The sequence below is a fragment of the Littorina saxatilis genome, linkage group LG12 (genome assembly GCF_037325665.1).
Source record: "Littorina saxatilis isolate snail1 linkage group LG12, US_GU_Lsax_2.0, whole genome shotgun sequence".
In the NCBI taxonomy this organism is placed as follows: domain Eukaryota; kingdom Metazoa; phylum Mollusca; class Gastropoda; order Littorinimorpha; family Littorinidae; genus Littorina; species Littorina saxatilis.
The window spans coordinates 28,306,368-28,331,281 of NC_090256.1; the positions used below are offsets into that span (position 1 = coordinate 28,306,368).

Consider the following 24,914-nt stretch of genomic DNA (forward strand, 5'->3'; position numbering starts at 1 on the left):
AACTCAAGTCACAGTTATATTCAAGTTCAGCAAAAAGAGTGTGTTGATGATAATGCTTTCACACTGTCTCCCAGCCTTTTAATCCAAATGTATGAGATCATACTTTCATCTATTCTTATTCTCATTGGAATAAGATTCTAGAGGTTTCTGAGAGAGAGGGGAGATCAGAAACACCCGGGCGAAGCCGGGCCTCACTGCTAGTAAAAATAAAAAGATGCGAGCAGGTGACTCTTATTTACTACTTGATATTAATTAATAGTTTAGAGGTCGTCCAGTTTAGCCGTGGGAAGGTAACGGCAGGCACAGCCGCGTAGCCTTGCCAATGCTGTGAATTGCCAAAGAAATGAGATCGTAGTTGCAGGAAAAGACTGGCGTCTTTTTGGGTTAAGCAAAACTCAATAAGGGAACTTGATTTATATTATGACTCTGTGCTACAATATGCGCATAAAGGAGCTTGCGTCGTTAGGCCCAAATAGACAATGATACAATAAAGGTTCTGCTTTCTTTGTGCAAGGAGTGTGTGGAGTATGATTGGATAATATTATACAGTGTTGATTATTTCAAGTACAAAAAAAACACCAGAGCGGGTTTGAAGATATTGACACAAAAATTGCAGACCCGAACGAAAATGCGGGCATGTTGGATACTTCCTTTGTTTACATCGATGATGCATCTCAAGACCGCCCAAAATACAATAACATTCGATCAAATAAACGAGAAAGACATCGTTCTACACTACCATGCTAGTGCAGTTTGCTCTTGCTTTCAAATGTTACGATTTATTTAAAGCAACAGATTAAGGTGTCGGACGTAAGACGAGCCGTAATGCAAACGGAAAACTTATAACGGTCACTCGTGAACAGATTCTCGCCTTCAAAAACCAAACATGACAAATAACTGTATCGGGCAGAATGCAATGCACGCAGAACTGGACAGATAGTACTTGAGAATTTGTTTAAATAGATTATTTGAAACAGTGGGAATTTTATACGTACTATCTTACGTCTGACACTTTGATTCTTAGAGCGGTAACTGTATTTCCTCAAAACCTATACAAGTCATTATCTTTCTCTTCCAAAGGGCCTTTTCATGCTGCCAAAAGTGTCAGAAAATACAAAAAGCTTTTAGTCTATAGACAGATTTTGTGCACCTCCTCTGCCCACTTCTTGTGCGTACCTTTTGGCACAGAGTTATATTGCACATTGACCAAAAATTGCGTTTTTGTCAGTTTATCTTCAGTAAAAGATAAAATGATTAGGTCTCTATATAAATCGTTGTCTGGTGTTTGGAGACTAATTCAAACCCATTGTATCCATTCGTACATGTCGGAGGACACAAGCTATAAACTATCACAGGCCGTCCAATGACAACTGAACTCGCCACCCCAATACAACGCGACGCGGCAATCCGACTTTTCACCGACACGCGGAAAAAGCCTTCACCACGGGCGAAGAAGGATCGAAAGTCAGTGAAAGGAAAAACGATTGATTCCTTTATTCCTGTTGTGCTATTTGCTTGTTTAGTCCGGCTGGAACAATTGTGAACATTCGAGGTTTCAGGCTTCATACCAGAAAAGAGGATGTGGTGAGAAGGCGACCTGTGTTCTGGAGTATTAAAACACACAGTGTGGATTTCGAATTTAGAATTGTGTCTTGAATTGTTATTTTAAGTTGTAATAAGAGTTTTGTTTCGTTGTAGTGAAAATGGGGTGGCAATGAAGGTCTAAAACTGGGTTAATATGGTGAAGATAAGAGTTATGGAACTTGTTCGCAATCGCCACTATGCTGTGCATTGATCGGTGTCGGATCTTTTTAAGACGACATAGGCTACTTTGTCATCAAGACGAAACAACGTAAAACACTAACACTGAAGTTTATGTCATGTGAGAGATATGTTAACACAAAAGCATGGTATGTAGATGAAAAGAGGACTACGTTACCAAAGGCGATCGTACACAATTACCTTTAAAGGTTGTCCTTAATTGAGCCCGAAGTTGACTTCACGAAGACTTTGCGAAGTCTTTTCACCAAAAATTCAGTGCCAAAGCTTTGTGCAGCGTGTTTCATGAAGTAGAGAGATCTGGAATCTTCTTTAATTTTTGTTAAAAGTTGGCTGGTAAAGGCGTCACACCAATTCATATTTCAAAAGTGCAAAAAGATCAATCTGAATTGGCGTGATGCCTAAAGTTACAAGACAACTTTTGAAGAAAATTATTCTCAATTTTAAAAGGAAGCGAAGATCGGATAAAACAGTCACTGTGTCTTTTTTCAACAACTAAAGTTCAGGTTCTCACTGCCTCTGGAATAACAGAGTTTCTCTCTCTTCTTCAGACACGTTGCTGGAATTAGCAGTGAACGGATCCTCAGTCTGTTTTCAAGCAGGTATGATGCATGCAAACACGTCTTGTCTGTCTGTCTGTGTGCCCATCCGTCCGTCTGTCTGCGTGTCTGTCTGACTGTCTGTCTGTCTGTCTGTCTTACAATTTACCTCTTTGCTATATGTATGTCTGTCTACATTCCAGCCTGCCTGCTTGCTCTGTCTGTCCGTCCGTCCGTCCGTCCGTCCGTCCGTCCGTGTGTCTGTCTGTCTGTCTTATAATTTACCTGTCTGCTGTGTCTGCATGCCTGCCTGCCTGCTTGCTTCCTCTGTTTGTGTGTCTGTCTCTCTGTCTGTCTCTGTCTGTCTGTCTGTCTCTGTCTGTCTGTCTGTCTCTCTGTCTGTCTCTGTCTGTCTGTCTTTCTATCTGTCTTATTATTGACCTGTCTGCTAGCTGTATGTGTCTCTGCATGCCTGCCTGCTGCTTGCTTGCTTGCTTGCTCTGTATGTCTGTCTGTCTGTCTGTCTGTCGATCGGTCTGTTTTCTGTCGGTCTGTCGGTCTGCTTCCCTGTACTATCTATCCACTTAAAACATATAGCTTCTTATGAGAAACGAATCAATTGCTGTGTAAATGAATATCTGCAGCAAAATAGGTGGCTAAAACAACAACAACGACTTTTTGTGTCGATTTAATAAACTTTCTAGTTTGAAAAGTTAAAATGTTTCGAAAAGTTTTGATTTTGTTCCAACAGAAACGTAATATGCGACGATATAGCTATCATCTGATGGACACGTGGGGGAATTCGGGGGCTGTGATTGGATGGTCTAACACATCCCTTTTCCGATCATCAAAAGCAAAAGCATATTGGCAATAACAAAGACGCATGGTTCCGGTTTACCCATCTGTACCACACGATGTTTCAATCGACAACAGCATACACTGACAACTTGAAATTCTTCTCGGGAATGTTTTTCAGATTTACAAATGTCGATAGCATACCCTTTTCTGCTAACTTCCCGATGAAACAGGACTAAACCAATTATTTTTTGTCCCTAAACACCACAAAATGCCCAAAGTCGAAAGATGTAGTACAAACAGGGGAGTAAAACGGAACAGCCGTTTTTGTGTGCCTGTGTGAGCTCAGTTGCCGACTGACAAACTTTCGCATTCGGCTTTTCTTATCTCGTAACTCCACACTAAATACCCCACTTCCCCTCTGAAGTATTGATGTACAACCCATGGCACTAACATTCATGTAGTCGTTTATAACTGAGGTTGAAAAATTCGCTTCATGACGGGACAAGTATAAATATATGCCATTCACCCAAACTGAAAACTTCGCTGCCGTCTGCTCGCGTTGTACGGATTAGCTGTTCTCTTCTCCTCCCCTTGTTGCATCCTAGTTCTTCAGTTGTTTCTAGTTTTCCGTTGATGTTGTGTTTTGGTCTTCTTCATAAGCAGTCTTGTTCAAAATTAAAAAAACTCAAACTTCTTTTTGTTCTATACGAATGAACTAATAAAAAGCTGTTTAACAGCTGTGTTGTCAAATGCGCAGAACTTCAGAAACGGCGTCTACTATCAAAACCTGAGATCAACGCATCGTCGCAAAAACTGTCATTTTGTAAGTTTGGAACAACAAATCAAGGGCAGAACAGCTATATTATCGCTATTGTATTTTCAGCGTAGCAATAGGGTCCGATATTTAGACTCGAACAAGTATAATGCGACTCGTCTTCGACTCGTCGGCATTATACTTGTCTCGTCTGAATATCGGACCCTATTGCTACGCTGAAAACACAATAGCTGTTGATATGGATGCAATGGATTTCGACTGGTTACCACAGTTTCGGTTTACTATCGATGAAGATATTTTTTATGTGTGTGGCTGGGTTGTGGGCTGGGTGGGTGTAGGGGGTTGGGGTGGTGGTGGTGTATGGGGGGATGAGTTGAGAGCTTTTCAAATGGCAGTCTCTGTTCCCCTTACAATCAAATCGCGTGGATTTAGATCTAACTCTCTTGATGCGTGGACTGGCGTATTTATTGCAAGACAATGGAAGTTCTTTTAATTTCACCCAATTTCAAAGCGTTACTGTTAGAGACATAGTTAAAACCTCTGTACACATAATAAATAAAACCACCTTACGCTTCAAAGAACGGTAAGTGGCCGACATTCTTTGAAGGCCCACTTGTATGTAACTGGGTAAAAAAGCAAGGAACATTTCTTACATTTTGTGGGTGCACGTGTGTGATTTGTTCATGCTGTTTGATTGTGGGAATTGATATCGACTGTACAACAAGCCTTTTTGTCTGGAGCGAACTGTTCAATGTTATTTATTTCTGTGTTTACTTTCTTTCTTTTCTTTGTTATTGTTTTTGTTTTTAGGCTTGTTTTTTTCGTTCTTTCCACTCTTGGTTTCATCCCATCCTTCCTCGCTTCCAAACCTCTTTCTTTCTTTATGTGTCTCGTTCTATCTCTCTCTCTGTCTCTCTCTCTGTCTCTGTCTCTCTCTCTCTCTCTCTCTCTCTCTCTCTCTCTCTCTCTCTCTCTCTCTCTCTCTCTCTGCTCATATTTTTCACTGCTCATATTCAGTCTCATTGATTACGCATCCACTCTATGAGACTCAGCAAATGATAATTCCCTAAAGCTACTCAGCAGATTACACAAAAGAGCGCTAAAAGTAGTATTACTCAAACAGACTACTCTCACCGACTCAGACTACATCAACATAGGGGTCCTACCTCTAAAGTCAAGAATGAATTATAACAAAGGAATAATGATGCATAAAATTATGACAGAAAATGCACCCGAAACCATTTGTTCAAAGTTCTCCTTGAAGAATTCGCACCACTTTATAAAACTAAACACTCCTCTTCCTAGGATAGACCTATTTAAATCAAGTCTTGTTTATTCAGGAAGCAGCCTCTGGAACGCTCTTCCGGACGCCCTGCGGCAATCCACCAATACGGATTCTTTTAGAACCAAATATTCTTTCCATTTAATTAAATCTATGAACAAATAAACTTGATTGGTATGTTCTCTTTGTATACAGTTGTTCATTATCGGAATTATGGTTTATTGTGACAAAATCACGAAGATTTGGCTCTGTAGATACATTGTTTTGCTGAGCTAATGTATTGTTGCAAAGTATGCTTACTTGCGTTTATCTTCATTGCTTTACACCCAGTTTTGAACACAACCTTATGATCTACAATGCTTCTACATAATGCGCTTCATGTACATAAACTTATAATGTTCTACCATTAATGTTTTTATGTAACCTTTTTTTTCCCTCGTCATAGTTATAGTAAAATAGTTTAGTCCCTCTTTGGGGCGAGGGCCAGATGCAAAAAAGCATATGATCTATGCTTATTCTTGTCACCCTCGAAAAATAAAGATTTGTCATTGTCATTGTCATTGTCTCTCTCTCTCTCTCTCTCTCTCTCTCTCTCTCTCTCTCTCTCTCTCTCTCTCTCTCTCTCTCTCTCTCTCTCTATCTCTCTCTCCCTCTCTCTCTCTCTCTCTCTCTCTCTCTCTCTCTCTCCATCTCTCTCTCTCTCCTTCTTTCTTCTTTTCTTCCATCCTTCATTTTTATTTAATTGATAATATTGTGTAGCCTACCACAGAAAACATCAACTGTAACAAGGAACGACGATGTCGGTGGGCGACCCAGCAAGAAGTCGCAAGACAAGCAAGATGGAGAACGAACCAGGCATTGACGTCCGGTATGTCCTCACTTCTTCCTCAACTGTTACACAATGGCGCCTCTCTCTCTCTCTCTCTCTCTCTCTCTCTCTCTCTCTCTCTCTCTCTCTCTCTCTGTTTGTCTCTGTCTCTCTGTCTCTCTGTCTCTCTCTCTCTCTCTCCGTCTCTCTCTCTCTCTCCGTCTCTGTCTGTCTCTCTGTCTATCTCTCTGTCTATCTCTCTGTCTGTCTCTGTTTCTCTCTGTCTCTCTCTCTGTCTCTCTGTCTCTCTCTCTCTCTCTGTCTCTGTCTCTCTTTGTCCCTCTATCGCTCTCTGTCTCACTGTCTCTGTCTCTCTCTGTCTCTGTCTCTCTTTCTCTCTGTCTCTCTCTGTCTCTCTGTGTGTCTCTCTCTGTCTCTGCCTCTCTCTCTCTTTCTCTCTCTCTCTCTCTCTCTCTCTCTCTCTCTCTCTCTCTCTCTCTCTCTCTCTCTCTCTCTTTAGTTTGATATCTTACAACAGCCACCAAGAAACCGTTTCTATACATAAATGCGCACAGAGACAAAAAGTTAAAGAATAAATTTCAACCAGCAATGCTGGCTTTGCTGCTCTTTTAGTCTTTCAAGACGTCTCCTTGATTGAACCTTCTGATTGATGCAACCCCAGAAACTCAATGTCGGTGCCGTTCGATCACCCTTTATCTTATCAGTTACTAAATTTTCAAGAGCGCGCTGTCACATTTCTAAACGTTCGGTACAGTTTATGCACACCGCACGTACAGGTATCGGAGAAGGGGACAGTTTATCTCTCAATTAGGTTCATGTTTTTCTGTGTGCTTCCCATTTGCAAGACGAAATAGCTGTCCCGCCCTAAGCGTAGGGAGAATAAATGTACCCGTTTGTTTGATTTGGTATGAAGTTTGAATATATATGGTGTAATGGCTTTGAAGGTTGTGCGGACAAGTGACTACAGCTAGGTCAGGTTTGGTCAGTACTTCGGGTTGGGTGCAAAAGGGTCACCGACGTTGATTTTGCACTGTCGCCTTCAAGATTTCAAGTTTGTTTGTTTTTTGTTTAGTTTTTTCTTTGGGGTGTTTTTTCTCGTCAGGGCCCTTGGAGACGGCAGAGGCCTACGGGCCAAGACGTGTGTAAAAAAGAAAATAATAATCGCATGGCCTGTGAACCACGGTCTTAGAGAAGGATTGTGTTTCATGTGTCATTCGATAAAGTACACGAGTACATTTGTAAGACAAATGAGTTCCAAGGCGATTTAAAAAGAGGAATATTCCCGATCAATGTACATACAGATACACACACATACACACACACACACACGCACGCACGCACGCATGCACGCACGCACGCACGCACACACACACACACACACACACACACACACACACACACACACACACACACACACACACACACACGCCTTGTATCACCAAGCCTAACAGTATGTATATTTCATACGCATGCTGAACTTGAACTCTACGCCTAGGCAAATCCCCTCGTCTTTTCACGGGCGTCTAAATACAAAACACAACAAGAAATTCCTCCGAGGTAGGAAAAACACCCCCGTTGGTCAAAGGGAAATAACCATTCTCACTGCCACCAACTGAGAAGGTTATTTCCCTTTGACCATTAATATGTGCCTCTATAAGTCCTTGTAGAATCTTAATCCACCAATAACTCCCTAACCGTGTGTTTGACTGGTCCCAATTTTTGTAAGGACCGTCTCAGGAATGTATAGAACCTGTTCACCAAGTTTGGTGACGATCGGTCCGTTCATTCTTGAGATCTATATGCGAACACAAACACACACCCAAACAAACAAACAAACAAACACATCGAGCGAAACCTATACACACCCCTATACCGGGGGTGTAAATAGGTCCACCAGTGACCTATATATAGCCTAACTTTATTGACGTCTTTTGTCGTTCAGTGCTTTTCGGTGACTGCTTCATTTTCGACGCGTGGAACAAACAAGGGTACATGTACGGGTGTTTGAATACGTAGACTCGTGGGATTGGCAATATCATTCATGCCGTAAGTGTTTTTGTAAAGGATATACATGTTAAGTGTTTTGGTACACCACCCTTTTACTCGCATAGGACAACATAACGGACAAGATTTCAGGAAAACAAAATTGATTCTTTGATAGGACGGGCCTAGGCAGAACGTATACCAAACGGGACAGGATGTTAAAAGTTCTACAAATAATGATGTAACTATTACCCTGAAAGAGAAGATTTGGACCGTGACGGCACCCGTTTTGTACAAATTGTTTCAGTCTCCTCTGATCTGGACTATACTATGAGAAATCTTGAGCTACTAAATGTCTACCTGGTACAACTAAAATGGAGCTAGTATATTGTAAACAGAAATTTAAAGAAAGAATGGAAAGCAAACAATGCGATATCTTCATATTAGCAGGAACATCGGCGGAATACCATTGATTGCCAATAATTATTCAGTATCAGTACTCTGAGCCTTTTACAATGTAAAGTAAAATGATGTTATGCTTTCTCTTATTGCTTATACAGAATCGAGAGAGAAAAACGCAAAATACAATACAAAAATCAATATTTATGACAAAGGTTTAACCAGTTTCTCCACACACGAAAATGAGTGTGTGTATTGACTGTATCGATCTGTGTACTGACGCAATATTGATCCGCATGTCAACATCTTTGTCATCAAGCTCGAACCAGTCAAGGAACCCGGAACTCCCGTTTCGCTTCAACTTTCTTTAGCAGTTGTTACGCCTGTATGACTACCTCTCTATATTGCTGATAAACTGACTTTGAAATTCATGGTTCGACGAAAGAGGTACCTTAAAGGCACACTCAGCTTCACGTAAACCATCAGTTTCTGGTCACAGACACTGGCAGGCTTTTACACACAGTACATGTCAAACACCCTTTTGTTTAAACACTCACCGCTTGAGAACATCCTAGGTGCCCTCCGTAAAGAACGAGCATTTTTCAAAGAATGTATTTTTGCGTGGCCAGCCTGATTGTCAAGTACCACAATCGGACGCCTCGTTTTGGCGCTAGAACTAATTTTTTTAAATCTAAATAATAAATTGACAGCTTGTTACACAAACATTCTTAAATCATAAAATATTTCATTTTTCATCAAGACAAGATCAGTACAATTCGAAGTTTTGAAAGTTTGAAAAAAGGGAGCCCGGAAGCAGGTCACGCAAGTTTGTGTTTCCCCAAGCAGACGAATTTTCTGCATATCGCTTGCTTCTTTGAAGCCGACCCCCTCCGATAAGTTCGTGTGACTTGCAGTCGTTTGTTGCGTTTTAGATTCAGATGTACACATGTACAATAACGTGCTATTGCAGATTCAGAGAGTCGCATTGATATCAATAAAGGTGTGTGACACGGGTCCACGATCGCTCAGGGGTAAAATAAACCACGAAATCTGGTGTGTGGTTTACGCAAGCTAAATAGCCATTCAAACGAACTGTGTCATTTAATGCTGTTAAATGCTATTGCAAGTGTGTTCCATATTAAAGGTTAGAACTGCTTTTTTCGTGAGAAGATTTAAATCGTTCTGTAAACCATTTGAGGCGGACAGGGGCTTTAATTAAAATCCTAACAGACCTTGCAGTTTGAGTGAGCTTATGAAAAAGATGGAATGGCAGGCAGACAGAACGACATGAAGAAAAACTACAAACTAACAAACATAACGAAGACAGAGAAACTGGGTGGAGGGGTAGACGGAGACAACACAAGTGAAACGAAGAAGAAAGATGACTAAAAACAGACCAAAAAAATTTAGAAATGTATGCTGAATTCGTCCAATAGACCAAAACCATGTAAAAGTAATTGAATTAAATTACATTTCAAATGAAAGAAAACAACGTTGGTAGTTGTTCGGGATTGTTTTAGTATATGTACCACTTGTCAGTGAGTTAGTCAAAAACTCAACAATAGATTTTTTTCCAACTACAAACCATGTAAAGGTAACAGAACGTGCAGTCTCTCTTGAATATTTTATTTGCATAAAATGGATATCCTTTCAATTGGTCCTTCGTTGAAATGTTTCTTTCGCGTTCACAGCTCTCTGGTCGCACAGAGAGAGGAGAAAACAGTTGTATAGAAAGCCTTCCTCCTGATGACCTTTGCACGATAGAAGAGGTTGACAGGTATACCCAGGGAGGGGTGGGGGGGAGGCGAGGGAAATCGATGAAGAAGAAATCGCCAGAGTGATCCATCACGCTGAACCTAGCGACCAATGAGCCAGGCAGTGAAGTCAGTGCGAGATTGTTACGTGCATAAACCGCTCAGGTCAAATAATGGAAAACGGAACAAAGGTGATAAAAACCGACGAAGGTAAAAGCAGGAGGGAAAGCAAAGACGGAATCCGATTCTTCGTCAGGTCAAATCATCTCAGAACAGTCTTAGAATACACTGTGCATACAACGGGAGTTTAGAAAAGTTCGATAGAATCTGCACAAAGAGACACTCAAGTTGACTGTGCTCACGTGCGCCAGCCGCCCAGGTCAAATAATTGAAAACAGAACAAAGAAAATAAGAGCTGATGAATGCAAGAAAGCAGGAAATGAAAAAGATAGACTGAAGAACCAAGGGAGCCTTGATAAAAACGATTAAAAAGGAAAGAAGAGGACGTGTCAGTTGAAGACAGAGCCTTAGAATTTACATTACATCAAAGGCAAAGACACGGGAACATGTCAGGGGGGAGTATTTAAACAGATTGTGGACTAAAAAACACACACACACAAACAAAAACAGGACAATAATCAAAGGCAATTCACAATTGTTGGATCCATATTCTGCTTAGTTAAATACCGTAAAGCGCAAAAACAAAATTGCTGATGGCAATCGACAAAAACGAAACCAAAGACAAACCGAAAAGACAGATCTACGCAAAGCAGTGACGAAAGGGTAAAGCGTCGTAGAATATACCATGCAGTACTGTAGTGGGCAGTGACAGAGAGAAACGGAGCACTATAAGAAAGGATAAGAGAGAATTCAGATAAAGGGTGAAAAAAAGCGAAAACAAATCTAACTAGTGATTCATTACGTCCTCGTAGGCTTCTAAACCTGTGAGGGACATTAACTGGTGATATCCTTTAAAAAATAATTAAACTTGCTCTTTCAATGGAAACAAACCCCCCGCGGGTTAGGGGGAGTCCCATATTGGTTGGGACGAGAAAGAATTTACCCGATGCTACCCAGCATGTCGTAAGAGGCGACTAACGGTTCTGTTTCTCCTTTTACCCTTGTTAAGTGTTTCTTGTATAGAATATAGTCAATGTTTGTAAAGATTTTAGTCAAGCAGTATGTAAGAACTGGAAACTTGCATTCTCCCAGTAAGGTCATATATTGTACTACGTTGCAAGCCCCTGGAGCAATTTTTTGATTAGTGCTTTTGTGAACAAGAAACAATTAACAAGTGGCTCTATCCCATCTCCCCCCTTTCCCCTATCCCATCTCCCCCCTTTCCCCGTCGCGATATAACCTTGAATGGTTGAAAACGACGTTAAACACCAAATAAAGAAAGAAAGAAAGAATGGAAACAAGTGATTATGTAATGCACGAAACAAATAAATAAACAGACACTGAAACAAACTATCTGCTTTTCTTTCTTCTTTCCCTTCTTTTATGTATTTCTTCTTGTCTTTAGTTCTTTCTTTCTTTCTTTCTTTCTTTCTTTCTTTCTACTCGGCTCAAGATTTTGCGTTTGCATGTTTGCACATAGATTTTGTTCTATTCAAAAACAGGGTTGCTATTTTGTCCTTCTTCTGACGGGCGCTGTGGCGGGGTGGTAAGACGTCGGCCTCTTAATCGGAAGGTCGAGGGTTCGAATCCCGGTCGCGGCCGCCTGGTGGGTTAAGTGTGGAGATTTTTCCGATCTCCTCGGTCAACTTATATGCAGACCTGCTAGTGGCTTATCCCCCTTCGTGTGTACACGCAAGCACAAGACCAAGTGCGCACGGAAAAGATCCTGTAATCCATGTCAGAGTTCGGTGGGTTATAGAAACATGAAAATATCCAGCATGCTTCCTCCGAAAGCGGCGTATGGCTGCCTTAATGGCGGGGTAAAAACGGTCATACACGTAATATTCCACTCGTGCAAAAAACACGAGTGTACGTGGGAGTTTCAGCCCACGAACGCAGAAGAAGAAGAAGAAGTCCTTCTTCTCAGGCTTTCCCCGATCAGTCAGTGATACGAGCCATAAATTATTGGCTTATTTTTCGAAGAGGGATGGGAATGGTTGATTGCATGGCGAGTTGGGCAAAAACCGGATCTGAATTTTTTTTCTAAGCAATTCCCTGCTGGTACTCGAACCATATGAAACATAAAACGCCTCTCAGCTTTGCATTAGGCCATCGGGTTTAGTTTTCTCGTTTCTCTCTGTCACGTTCCTAGATCCTCAGTGTCTGCTTGTCGTATTTGATGTCTGTTTGCTATCTTCTGTTATGGCGCTGCACTTTCAAGGTAAGTGTGATCGAGAATTCTTGAAACCTGTTTTCTCACGCAGAGGGGTCCACAAACAATGAAGATAATCCGAGACGTCAGACATTCCAGATCCTTGTTTATTGTTATTTGTCTCGATGGCTAACCCCCTGGGGGTGATTCACTGTCGTCCGAAAGGCAAAGATCCACCACCCCCCCCCCCCCTCTAACCCCCCCCCCCCCCCCCGCCCCAAACCGATGGAATCTATTGAATACGAACCTGTGAAGTTTCAGCATTCAAACTGTGTTTCTGAAAAAAAATGGAAATCTGTCAATTTAATGTGATAAAAGACCTTCGTGTGCAATTCACAAGAAAACAATCACAACAGGTTTTGCAAGGTTTTGATTCCAACCGTGCGGCATTGTTATTTGCAGCAGACTGACTGATTATTTTTTCACATTTTGTGTTCGAATTATTGAGTCATGAGTCATTTTCAGTGTGACGTTTAGTCAACCAGTTAATCTTTTTGGTTCAGTGAGTCATGAATATGTATGTGCCCGCAATATCAAATCAAATTAATTCACGGACACGTGTGGCGTCCTGGGATAATATTGTTATAATTACGCGCTGAGCAGTAAAGAAGGCAATTCTTTCTTTTCGTTTGTTTCAAATCCAGGAAAGGTACCCCCACGTCACACATATGTTGATTTGGTATGGAGATTTCTGTTCGCTCACAGGTGTCTATGCAATGAAACGATTGATGGAAATCGGTGTAATTGTTCACGATGGACGTAGTAAAAGAGAGAGAGAGAAAACAAGAAAAAAGAGAGAGACACTTTCATGCAGAGAGAGAAAGAGAGAGAGAGAGGGGAGGGGGGGGCAGACAGACAGACATATGACAGATAACAATACAGACAGAGAGACAGAGATATACAGAGAGAGAGAGAGATACAGACAGACAGGCAGACAGATAGTCCTAGACTTATACAGAATAAAGAGCTCATTTCATTGAGAACGCCCTCTTCGTTATTTGTGTGCTGCAACAAAATCCAAGCAAATAACCAGAAAGACAACGTGTTGTATACATGAAGTCACCAGTACAATATTCATGTTTCTATCATAACAACCACGATAACAAAGTCTGCAACACACAATACAAACACACAATACACACACTTTTTTTTCATTACAGCATAACAATACAGTTTTATTTACACTGAAACGCTGCGGCAAAAAGAAACACAGGTGAGGGGAAAAGTAGCCAGATATTGTTAAGATTCTGCCCCTGCTTTCAAGCCCTGTTATCTGTGACTGTAGTCGCGCATTGTGATTTACGACATCGACACTTACCTGTCTTGGATGGGTCCTCTTGTCGTGTCAATAGACTGGCTGCTTTACCCGTCTAACCTGACACGGGTGTCAAAACGAAAGCCAATCTTCCAGCACAACAGCTACCTATCAGTTTCTTGGCAGCGCCCATAAATTCTATGGATTCATTTTACAGGAGAATTGTCTGTTATGGCTGACCGGTAGATTTTTGATGGCCGCAGGAGCGGCTATCTATTGCAACGCATTCGGAGGGTTGACATGAGTCGTTTGTCACCGTTCTCACGAGATCAGTTGTTGAAACCAACTTTGTCATCTGTGCTGTTCCAGAAATGAGCTGCGCTTTTTTGGAATTCAAACAGTATCATGTCACTGTTGTCCCATTTGCGCTGTTTCAGAAATGAGCTGCACCTCATCTGTCTGTTTATAGCAACACACACTGTCTGTCACGTACACTCCATGCAACTCTCTCCGTCTCTCCCTCGCTCTGCCTTAGTGTCTGTGTGTGTGTCTGTCTCTCTCTCAATCTCTTTCTCTCTCTCGATCTCATGCGCTCTCTCTCTCTCGAGTCATTCAGTTTCTCTCACCCGGTGTTCCTTTATCTGTTTCTCCGTCTCGAGTCACTCACTGTCTATCTGTGTGTGTGTGTGTGTGTGTGTGTGTGTGTGTGTGTGTGTGTGTGTGTGTGTGTGTGTGTGTCTGTCTGTCTGTCTGTCTCTGTCTCTCTCTCTCTCTCTCTGTTAGTGTGTCTTTGTCTGTGTCTCCCTCTCAGTGAGTCTCTCCGCGGCCTCTGTCTTTCTATGTCTGTCTCTGTCTCTCAGTCTCTGTCTCTGTCTCTCTCACTCTCTCTCTCTCATTCTCTCTCTCTATCTATCTCTCTCTCTCTCTCTCTATCTATCTCTCTCTCTCTCTCTCCCGACTCCTGGCACACAGGTCAAAGCAGATGTGTCAGTCTTGTGTTAACTTGAGTGCACGTGTACCCAGCAGGAGGGGGGTGATTCGGGTCAGAAGTGGGGTAAGCACTTTGGTCTTCAGTCTTTGGGTTCTTGCTTTCAGTGGAGAAGATGCCAACATGAAATTGCACTATGCTCTACTATTTATTGTCCTTGTCTATCGGACACGAAGAAGGGAAGCTACAATCGCCCCAGGCCATATATACTCTTTGTTTCCTGAGCCTGGACCATTGAGACGGTTACCTCATAGATCTGTTCATTCTTCAGTTTGTCGGTGTCAAAAGTTATACCCCCATTCCACACAACCGTTCTAGGTCCCGTTCCCGTAGCAACTAAGGACAGCTGCCACAACAATGGAACGCTGCGCAAACGGCCGTTTTTGGCATCTTTCAACAGCGTCTGACCATAGTGGCAGCCGTCCTTCGGTACGGGAACGGGACCTAGAACGGATGTGTGGAATGTGGGTATGACAACTCAGTGTGTGAGAGCGCTACCGTTGCGTTACCGTTGTTAAGTTCCTTTAACGATCCAAGCGTCCCGTTACCGATGGGTTGAGGTTCCATTACCGTTCATTCTGATTGGGAGGGGAACGGCTAACAATTTGAACATGCAGCCCAAACTCAACCGTCCCTACCGACCCTACCGTTTAAAGCAGTTCCGTTAATGCGGTTCTCTCCCGATCCCTCCCGTGCCCGCACCGTTCCTTGGTCGGTACGGGAACGGTTGTGTGGAATGGGGGTATAAGACTCGACCACTTGGCTTATGGCATAGACATATCTCTGGCTTATGGTGGAGACAGCTGGAAGATCTCTGGATATAATTAAAGAGGAGTAGTCTTCGTTTTAGAAAATGTGTACTCTGCCTTGCAGATTAGAAGTTTGTGCTGTCGGGGCTGGGTAAAGGGAGTGGAGGGGAAGGGGGGGGGGGGGGGGGTTAAGAGAGGGGTAAGCGAGACGAAAGAGGAAACTGGACAGGGAAAGGTCACTGCCTGAAGCATTCAAGAAAGCCACACAAAAAAGAAATTATGACATGCAGGTTTTCAATTCATATTTTTGCAAAGTATCTGCACAAGCTTGTGTGCCTATGTGAGTGTGTTCGTGGCTGCTTTCATGGGGTGCCTGTATCCTCAGGAATTTGAGGATTTCTTTTATCTCTCTTTTTTTGACACCGTTGATTTAACGTCATTTTAAACAGGATTTTTTCCTTTCCGTTATAAGTTGTAGTAGTTTGACCTTATTGTTAAAGGACAAGCAGAGCTCGTTCACCAGTGGCAAAGACTCACTCAGTCCGTCAGTGTGTGTGATGGGGGGGGGGGCCTCTCCCGTGACCGGCCACCTGCAATGTACGAACAGGTTTGCACTGGCCCTATGGGTGTCCGTTCATGAGAGGGACTGCTGGAGCAGTAAAACTAGTGTGATACATAAATAATCAATTTATCCACTTGACTATATTCACAACAGGTACCTATCACTCTTCTTTGCATGTTTTTATGCCTACGATTTTTCAAATACTCTGCAACACATGTAACCCAAATACAACATGTGCCCGTACAAAACCGCTTCTTTTATGAAAACATTGCTTCGGCCATGTTGATTTTAATCAACCAATTTTCTTGTGTTTGTGTGTCATTGATTCCTGAATGAGTGTGCATTGCTTTCACTTTTCTTTGGAGAAAGCCCACTATTTCACCATGTTTGATTTTAAAGGTGAAAAAGAAAACGTAGAATGAAAAAGTAAGCTTGTCAAAATTAATCAGATTGATTTGTATTTGAGAAGTCGGATTTTGGCTCTTTTTTTTTTATCCTTCGGCAATTGGAAGAATCAAAGTTTCAAAAAGATACGCGCACTTGCCAAGTACATTCTTTCTTTTGTTAAATCAATGTTTTTTGTAATACCTCAACAAAAATCAACAAGTATACGACAATAACTCTTTCATTTGTGAATGAAGTGTCGATAGTACAGTAATATTCATCTAATATATTCTTCGTTGGGGTCGTCTGACTGCAATACTTCAGACTTCCAAACACTGATCAGGTTGTGAAGTGTGCATGTACACGATGAAAGACCTATCAAGTGGATGTTTGTCTGCCATAGCCAGATAACAGGATTTTTGTGGCATTCATTTGAAAGTACGCTGCGCCCTAAAATAGGCAAACGTAATAATCTGGCTTGTACTCGCAAAAGAAGCATTCGTGGGTTTGTATTACTCAAACCTAGGTCGATTCTGAACGTTAAGATATTTTTTTATGTTATAACTTTTACAGCTTTTCGAAGTGGATCGATTCTTTTAAAGAATGAGTATGAACTGTCGTATTATACTAGGCATTCGTGTTATATACACACACTTTGGGATTTTCTCATTTGTTTTGTAGTTCCAGCTTCAAAGGTTACATGACAGTAAGTCGAACTGATGATGTCTTGCACAATGGCGGTGTATATATAGTCAGCTGAAAACTGTCGCCGGCATTTGTCTTCATACCGAGCGCAGCTGGCCTCGAACATAATACAAATATGCAACGCTTTTTCTCAACTCACACTCAGTAATTTCTCTATCTCTGTCTGTATGTCTGTCTGTCTGTCTACGAGTCTCTCTCTCTCTGTCTCTCCCTCTCTCTCTGTCTCTGTCTCTCTCTCTCTCTCTCTCTCTCTCGCCACCTCGTCTCACCACCCCTAACTGTTTCTCCCATTTTCTCTTCAAAAGTGCATGCTATACTCCAGTGAGATAGGTTAGTAGTGCATACCGCCTATGAGGTTGCGATCTCTAAAGTACACTGCCTTTAAAAAAACAAAACTGTTTACTCGTCACGGGGAGTTGATTTGCTTTCACCTGCATTTCAACACTTCAAGGCCACACCAGGAGCATTCGTATGCTTTGATGATACCTTTGAAGCTACGTCTAGACGTCCAAGGCGGGCAAATGACTGATCGAGTTTACTACTTTGCAAACCATTGTTGTTGTTTTTAGGAAGCTTGAGGGGGTTCCTGCTGAATTCAGTTTCAAGATCAGATAAGATCAGATAAAGATAAAATTAGATAAGATAATATAAGATATGATAAAATAAGATAAGATAAGATAAGAGACAGAACAGAACAGAACAAAACAGGACAGAACAGCAGACATGTGATTAGCATCACAACATGCTAAAGATTTCTTCGTAATCGTTATAAAATACGCCAAACAGAATATGAACCGTCAAAGCTGGTAGGTTGATGATCCAGTTTCCGGTATTGTCGATTATCAACTGGTAAATACAATAAAAAAATTAAATACCATTAATAAACGCTTTCTCTGTTAAAAGAAGAATACTAGACGCTCTTTATTTCCTTCTTGCCTTTCTTCCTTCCATCCATTTAAATCATTATCATCACCTTTCCTCGTGCGATGATGTATAAAACATGCGATAATAATTTATTAACTTTGATATTTTTTGTTTCAGAGTGACGGATGACGAAGATGACGACACACCAACAGGCGACAAACTCCACGTAAGTAATACAGTCAATCAGTTTCTCTGTTTTTTCGTTGTGTTTCTGTCGGTCTTTCTCTCTTTCTTCTGTTACACATTCCTGTAATTATGATAAAAGCAATAGCCGCAAACTTTGGACGGTAGAAAATGTCAAATGTTATGCCCATCGTCGGTTATCAGTCGCAGATACATTACTGAATTGGAAACAATCAAATGTTTTAAGGGGGGAGGGGCGGGGTGCGTGGGTGAAATTACACACAGAATTTACAACGTGCAAGTCAATACTGGCGCGGGTTGACAGAGTGATGTTCTGTGCTGATTTTGACCTTAGGTCTACACAGCATGACAGAAATAATATTCCAGATAGAGAAAATTGTATTGAAATAATTTTAAAAAAGTGAGAAAACAAGGTGTGTTTTTTATTTACGGAAAAGGATTTCAGTGTATCTAATCTTCTCCTTCTTTTCTTCGCGACAACAGCTGCGGTTACTACTGATGGAGGACAAGCAGCGCAGCCAGCTCATGTGGCGTCAGGTGGCCGCCTTTCAGGACAAGGTCACCGTGTCCTTCAACACCTTCAGCCCTGAGACTCTCCTGTTTCACGTGCGTGCGCTGTCATCCCTGCCCAACCAGAACCGAATCCTCGCCAACTCCATCCACTCCCTAGCCAGGCTGAGAATGGTGGTCCAGCAGCAACTCAGGAGAGCCAACCTTCGCTCTGACGGCTCCGTCTACTTTGCGGGGCTCCAGGAGTCTTCAGTCGTGGCTCGCTGCACGCAGTTCTTCGGCTGGTTTTTCGAGTTTATGGACTATCTCAACGAGCTGCACAGCAACTTCGTGGAGAGGATCTTCCTGCCGCTCTTCAAGTTCTTCCACGAGATCAGCTTCCTGGGCAGCCGGAGTAGAGCCTCCACGTCGGCCTCCACCTTCTCCAAGATGAGTTTGTTTTCCGTGGACAGTGGCGGTGGGGAAATGGAGGAGAACCACGACAACGTGTTCAAGGAGAGGGAGGCAGAGGAGAGGGCGGAGGAGGACGTGACGGTGAGTGTGGACACGGCCAGACGGAGGGCCCAGTCCAGGACAGCGCTACAGCTGCTGGGCAATGAGTACAAGGACATCAAGGGGCTGTATGACACCACGGACATGGACAAGGTGGCGCACAGACTCTCCTTTCTCAAGGACCAGGTATAGGAGGTTATCTTTTCTTTGTTTTTCGTGTGGGGGTGTGTTTTTAATACCCTATACTAAGTATGCGTGTGTGCGTGAACGCCTTCCTTTATTGAGCCCAAAGTTGACTTCGAAAAGACTTCGCGAAGTCTTTGTATCGAAAATTCAGTGCCAAAGCTTCGTGCCACGAGCTTTGTGAAGTAGACTTCGCCAAATAGATATCAGGATTCAGCGTGTGTTTTAAATACATTTCAATGCAGTGCCAATCCCGATGTAGGATCTCCAGATCGCGTGCATGTTTGGTCGACACGGTCCCAAAGAAAGGGGAATACTTATGCATTGGCCTTATTTTACGTAAGCATTAATACTCAGGATTTCAGGAAGTACCTGGTTGAGCATAGTCTCCTATATGTTTGCTGGGGGCTCACATTCAAATACCCAACAGAAGTCATTCTTTTTACTAGTCATTCTTTTTGGTAGTGGCAGTTCATCTTCCTTTGCATGCGATCTTTCTCTTCCTTCCCACTCTTCGCACGTACGACTAAAATGTGCCGTGTAGTGTGTTCAGCTGGGCTTTATGCTGGGGGAAGAGGGCGAGATGGACCCTGACCTGTTCAGCCCGGAGAGTGACAAACTGCAGTAGACTGCTGTAGACCCTAGACTGTTAACCATGTGAACTGTCTCTAGACTTTATGTCGGAAAGAATAACAATGTACCCCGTGCGTAAAATAAAAATGTGTTGTTGTTGGTGTACAGTTCTGTTGGAATGTATGCTACAAGAGGTGTACAAGATCGACCCTGACCTGTTTTCAGTCCGTAGAGTGACCAGACGCCGTATCCTAGTGTTGTTGTTTAACACACAAAATTAATAGATTTTGTTTACAGTTGTACATTTTAAAATAGTACTTCATCTGTGCAGCTGGACTTCATGCTGGAGGAAGAGGATGAGATCGACCCTGACCTGTTCAGTCCGGAGAGCCAGCAGCTGCTGTACCCACTGGACATGGACGAGGGGACGGAGAACCTGGTCAGACTGCCCCTCGACCTGCTGGTCAAGTTCCGCAAGGCCATCTGGCTGGCCCGCCGCTGGCTGGAGCTATATGACAAGCGGACATACGATCTCAACACCAAGCTGCAGAAGGTAGGGGTGTGCTGGGATTGGAGGGGTCTAGGTGGGTAGGTGTCTTGTCTGTCTGTGCGAGTGCCGGCCCGCCGCTGGTTGAACCTCTATGACAAACGCACCTGTGACTTCACCACCCAGCTGCAGAAAGTAGGGGTGTGTTGTGGGATTGTGCATTGGGTGTGTGTGTGTGTGTTGGGGGGGGGGTCTAGATGAGTGGGTGTCTGCATGTCTGTCTGTCTGTGTGAGTGCTGGCCCGCCACTGACTCGACCTCAACGACAAGCACACCTGTGACCTCAACACCAAGCTGCTGAGTGTTTTGCGGGGGTGAGGTATATTTGCGTGTCTGTGATAGATTAGGGGACAAGTGGTTAGAGAATGCCTCTCTGTCTGCCTGTTTTATTTTGTCTCTGTCTCCGTGTAGGAATATGTAAGGGATTCGGGAGAGGTTAGGGGTAAATAAATGACTTTAAGATAGAGGGAGCAGAGATGGATAGAGGGACACAGGTGCTTCACAAACGAATAATAAAAACGTGACAACTGGATCAGTTAAGAAAAACAGCAACTGGTTCTGGTCAGTAAGCAGTTCAACCAGAAAGTGTGAGAGGAAAAAAAAGGAAAGCGCGTAGGACTGACAGTGGCGGAGAGTTGGTTGAGGATGTAAGTTAGGTCGGGGAAGGGTGCTTGCATATGGCAGAGAGTGTTCTGGTATACACATCTCGGACTCTTTTTTTGTGTGCATCATCTGGTGTTCCCACCACCACACCACCCCACCCCTTCCTCCCCATAAACCTGAGAAAATGAACCCTACATGAGCATGCCTCAATTAACCATCCTATATTCTGGCCGCAGGTTTTGACGCTGGAGAATACCCTGACACAGAGGCTGCAGTCCCTGGACGGGAACATCCTGCAGCACGAGCACCAGCTGGAGCGAAACACGGACGACCTGCACCGCCTCATGAAGCGCGAGGAACGCACAGACGGCCTCACTTTCGCGCTCTACGACATCGAGGCTAAGGCTGAATCCCTGGAGGGTCAGCTGAAACAGCTCCGCCGGCTGAGAGACGCCATTACGTCGAGAGTGAAACTAGTCGCGCAGACGGGGCGAGTTCAGGAGTACCGACGCCTCAAGATGGATTTTGAGAAAAACAAGCTCCAGAGGTACTTGCTAGAAAGACTGCTGGCCACGCTCAACTACCAGCGGCAGCTTTCTGAACAAGACCGCAAGGTGGAGCTCGAGATGCGACCCAGTCTAATACGTCACACCAACCACGTGCAAGACACGTGCGAACGCCTGGAGCAGACGATACGGGAACAGAAGCGAGAGAGAGACAACATTCGTTGCGCTCTTATTCCAATTCAGGAAGACCGACAGACTCTGAGCGATAAAGTTTCAAGAATGAGCGCCAATAACGTTGCAAACTCTGCGGACTCTCACAGACGACTGCGAAGTGGGGAGGCCAGGTTTGTCAGGACTATTAACGTGAACAACCGTGTGAACAGACTGTTGCCTAACCAGGTGAACGGGTGTCTCGCGGTTCCCAGGCCACCCCTCAAAGCTCCTGGGTGGATTTCTCCCCCTCAGTGGTGACCGCCGGACCGCGAGTGACTGACTAATTGAGTAACGTTTAACGGTACATGGTTGGCCATTATTAAATAACAACTGTATGATACAATGTGCCTTCCTCGCGTTTTAGACCGCCGAGCAAGCATACAGTGCACACGAAAAAATGCCATAGAAACATACTGTGCTCGACTGTTAACTCATACGAAAATCCGCGATGACTCTACTGGTAGAGGCTCCAAATCAACGACCGCTCTTGTGCAACCTTGACGTCCTCTTGGGAACAATCGGCCATCGGATCCTCGCCGGGACATTTTCGATGGATTATTATTTCGTTAAGGGTGAGAGTCCGGTCATGGAGTGGCATGGTAATTCTTCGCTCGGAGAACGAATCGGGCAATATCACCTGTATTATGATGCCAAGTCATTTCAAAGAGTTATTCTCCTTCGCTTGAAGAAAAATAGTTCAGTAGATCTGTCGAAATGACGGCAAGTTTTTGGGGATTTGAAAGAAGTTTTGGTTTTTGTCGACTGCCGATATCTGACTACAATTGAATCGATGACACAATTGATGCAGAGTTACGAAACCGCTTAACGAGTTGTGTCATGAATCCATCCAGAAAAAAAGCGGCTAAGTTCTGTTCCAGGTATAATTGTGCGAAAACAATGAACATTACATTGAAAGACACGCCGGTATGCAGACTTCAGTGACGTGGTCTAGTCAAAGCCTTCGTTGTGATGGGTGTGACAATTTGCAGCTCCATCGTCCTCTCCCCCAAAGACACAGGGAGTGTACGTGTAGCGGTGATATATGTGACTGAAACGGTCACATGAACAATCAACAGTGGACAATGCAGTCAAACTTTTATAGAACGACCAACCAAGGGAGCAACAAAATTTGCCCGTGATAAACAGGTGGCCTCTATGGAAAAGTGAATTTTAGAGAAACAAGGTCGTCGGAAATCATTCTTTGGGGCAAGATGTCGTATATCAAGGGGTGGTCGCCAGAGTAGGTTCGACAGTAATAAGGGCGAAGAAACGAAATATAACAAAAAACTAGACTTTTCTAAAAGTAAAGGATCTGACATGTTATATTAATGGCTCCCAATTCGCCAAGTCTGAATGATGTGCTCATGCGGTGGTGCATCATTCTTTGTGTTGACCCACGTTGTCCGTGTTGTGAAAACATATGTGACCCTCCACCACGAAATGAGTCGCATGTCACCTTTGCATGATTTTCATATTTTTACATTTTCCTAAAGAGTTTTTTATGCTCTATCCAGTGGTGAAAACCGTTTTAGAAAAGAGCGAAAACTGTTTGAGTTATAAGCCTGTGACTAAGGTGCTCCTCCCACTGTTACCATACACTCCTCGGACTTTTATTAAGCCTAGCGCAGAACCGCGCGAGGTGACATGCGACTCATTTCGTGGTGGAGGGTCACATATTAACACACACACACACACACACACACACACACACACACACACACACACACACCCACACACACAGAAGTAACCTCAACTTGAGAGGGACATTAGAGTTTTAACTTTATTCCAGAAAACTAAGCGGTCCGCGACGCTTTTTTCCACACAGACAAAAAATAACATTAAAATGATGTTTACGAAATACATGTGTTTACGTAAACAAAAAACCACAATTGACCGAGAGAACGTTCATACACACGTGTATGTGCACATGGTGGTTTTTTTTTAATTGTAAAACGTTGGTATTCCTGTGATAATGTAACTGTGATATTTCAAACTAACTTTGTTTCTGCATTTTTGTGTGAGAAATAAATGTTTTCTTGTAAACTGAACGTGCCTGTTTGCATTATGTGGGCGTGTTTGCATAATGATCGTCGGTAATGACACTCGCTGGTGGTGGTGGAGGTGGTTGTGGTGGTGGTACACGAAGAGAGTTATGGGGCCAGTTTCATAAGCCAGAAACACAGTCGACCAACTGCAGTTGTCCGAGAGAACCACAGTAATCCGACGTTATCGGGTTTCACGAACAATATTTCAGTCGGCCGACTGCGGGTCGTCTCACCGGAAGTTGGCCAAACACGGTGATGCTCTCCCCCCAACACTGTGTTCGGCTTACTGCGGTAAACCGAAAATAAATGTAATTATCCGCACAGTCAATGGCAGAATGCTCACACTTGTTTGGATTGTGAGCCAAACCTTGTGATTGTTCTTCGAAATGTATCTATCATGACGCAGTAATCCAGGAGACAAGTCAGGGTTATGTCTTGAAGACGTCACATTATGGCGTAAGAGGGTTCGACGTCACGCGAAGGAATTACTGAAAGTCTCGGTCATTGTTATTTTGAGCGGGCCGAGACTTGTTTTTTCTTCGAAATCGGCCATTTCAGGAGGTGGTCCATATTAGGAGCCAGTCCATATTAGGAGCCCTTCCCCTATGACCCGGCCTGGGTTCTAACCCACGACCTCCCGATCACGGGGCGGACGCCTTACCACTAGGCCAACCGTGTATGTGCGTATAAATGTGTGTTTTGTGTGTATGAGATTTGTGTGAGTTAATGTGTGTGTGTGTGTGTGTGTGTGTGTGTGTGTGTGTGTCTGTGTCTGTGGGTGTGTGCGTGCGTACATGTATGCGTGCGTATGTAGGGGAAGGTCTCCTAATATGGACCGGCTCCTAATATGGACCACCTCCTGATCTGACAAACCAACGGCGCAAGAGCGCTCAAAAAAGTTTTATTCGCTGTATTCACCCTCTCTGGATAACTTGCACATGTCGAAACAGTTGCAGAAACACAAATCTCAAAACCGTTAGGCTTTTTCTCTTTTTTTCACTTTTGGCAGCGTTCACTCTAAATTTGCCGCCTAAAACGGACTCGTTTCTGTCCACAGCCAAA

General features: G+C 43.3%; 1 protein-coding gene across 4 annotated transcripts; it reads left to right on the plus strand.

Annotated features, from left to right (window-relative positions):
* The first annotated feature begins 1,423 nt into the window (after nt 1–1,423).
* On the plus strand, nt 1,424–23,849 carry LOC138981676 (citron Rho-interacting kinase-like). Of its 4 annotated transcripts, none has more exons than XM_070354672.1 (7): nt 1,424–1,584; nt 2,331–2,381; nt 5,933–6,041; nt 18,155–18,203; nt 18,665–19,369; nt 20,271–20,492; nt 21,325–23,849. In XM_070354672.1, the coding sequence occupies exons 3-7, from the start codon at nt 5,971–5,973 to the stop codon at nt 22,063–22,065; spliced, it is 1,788 nt and encodes a 595-aa protein (XP_070210773.1). In that variant the 5' UTR covers nt 1,424–1,584; nt 2,331–2,381; nt 5,933–5,970; the 3' UTR covers nt 22,066–23,849. The 4 variants fall into 4 exon arrangements, with proteins under 4 accessions (XP_070210773.1, XP_070210775.1, XP_070210774.1 ...); XM_070354674.1 differs by having other exon boundaries at nt 5,943–6,041; XM_070354673.1 differs by lacking the exon at nt 1,424–1,584 and adding an exon at nt 1,591–1,910.
* The last annotated feature ends 1,065 nt before the right edge of the window (nt 23,850–24,914 follow it).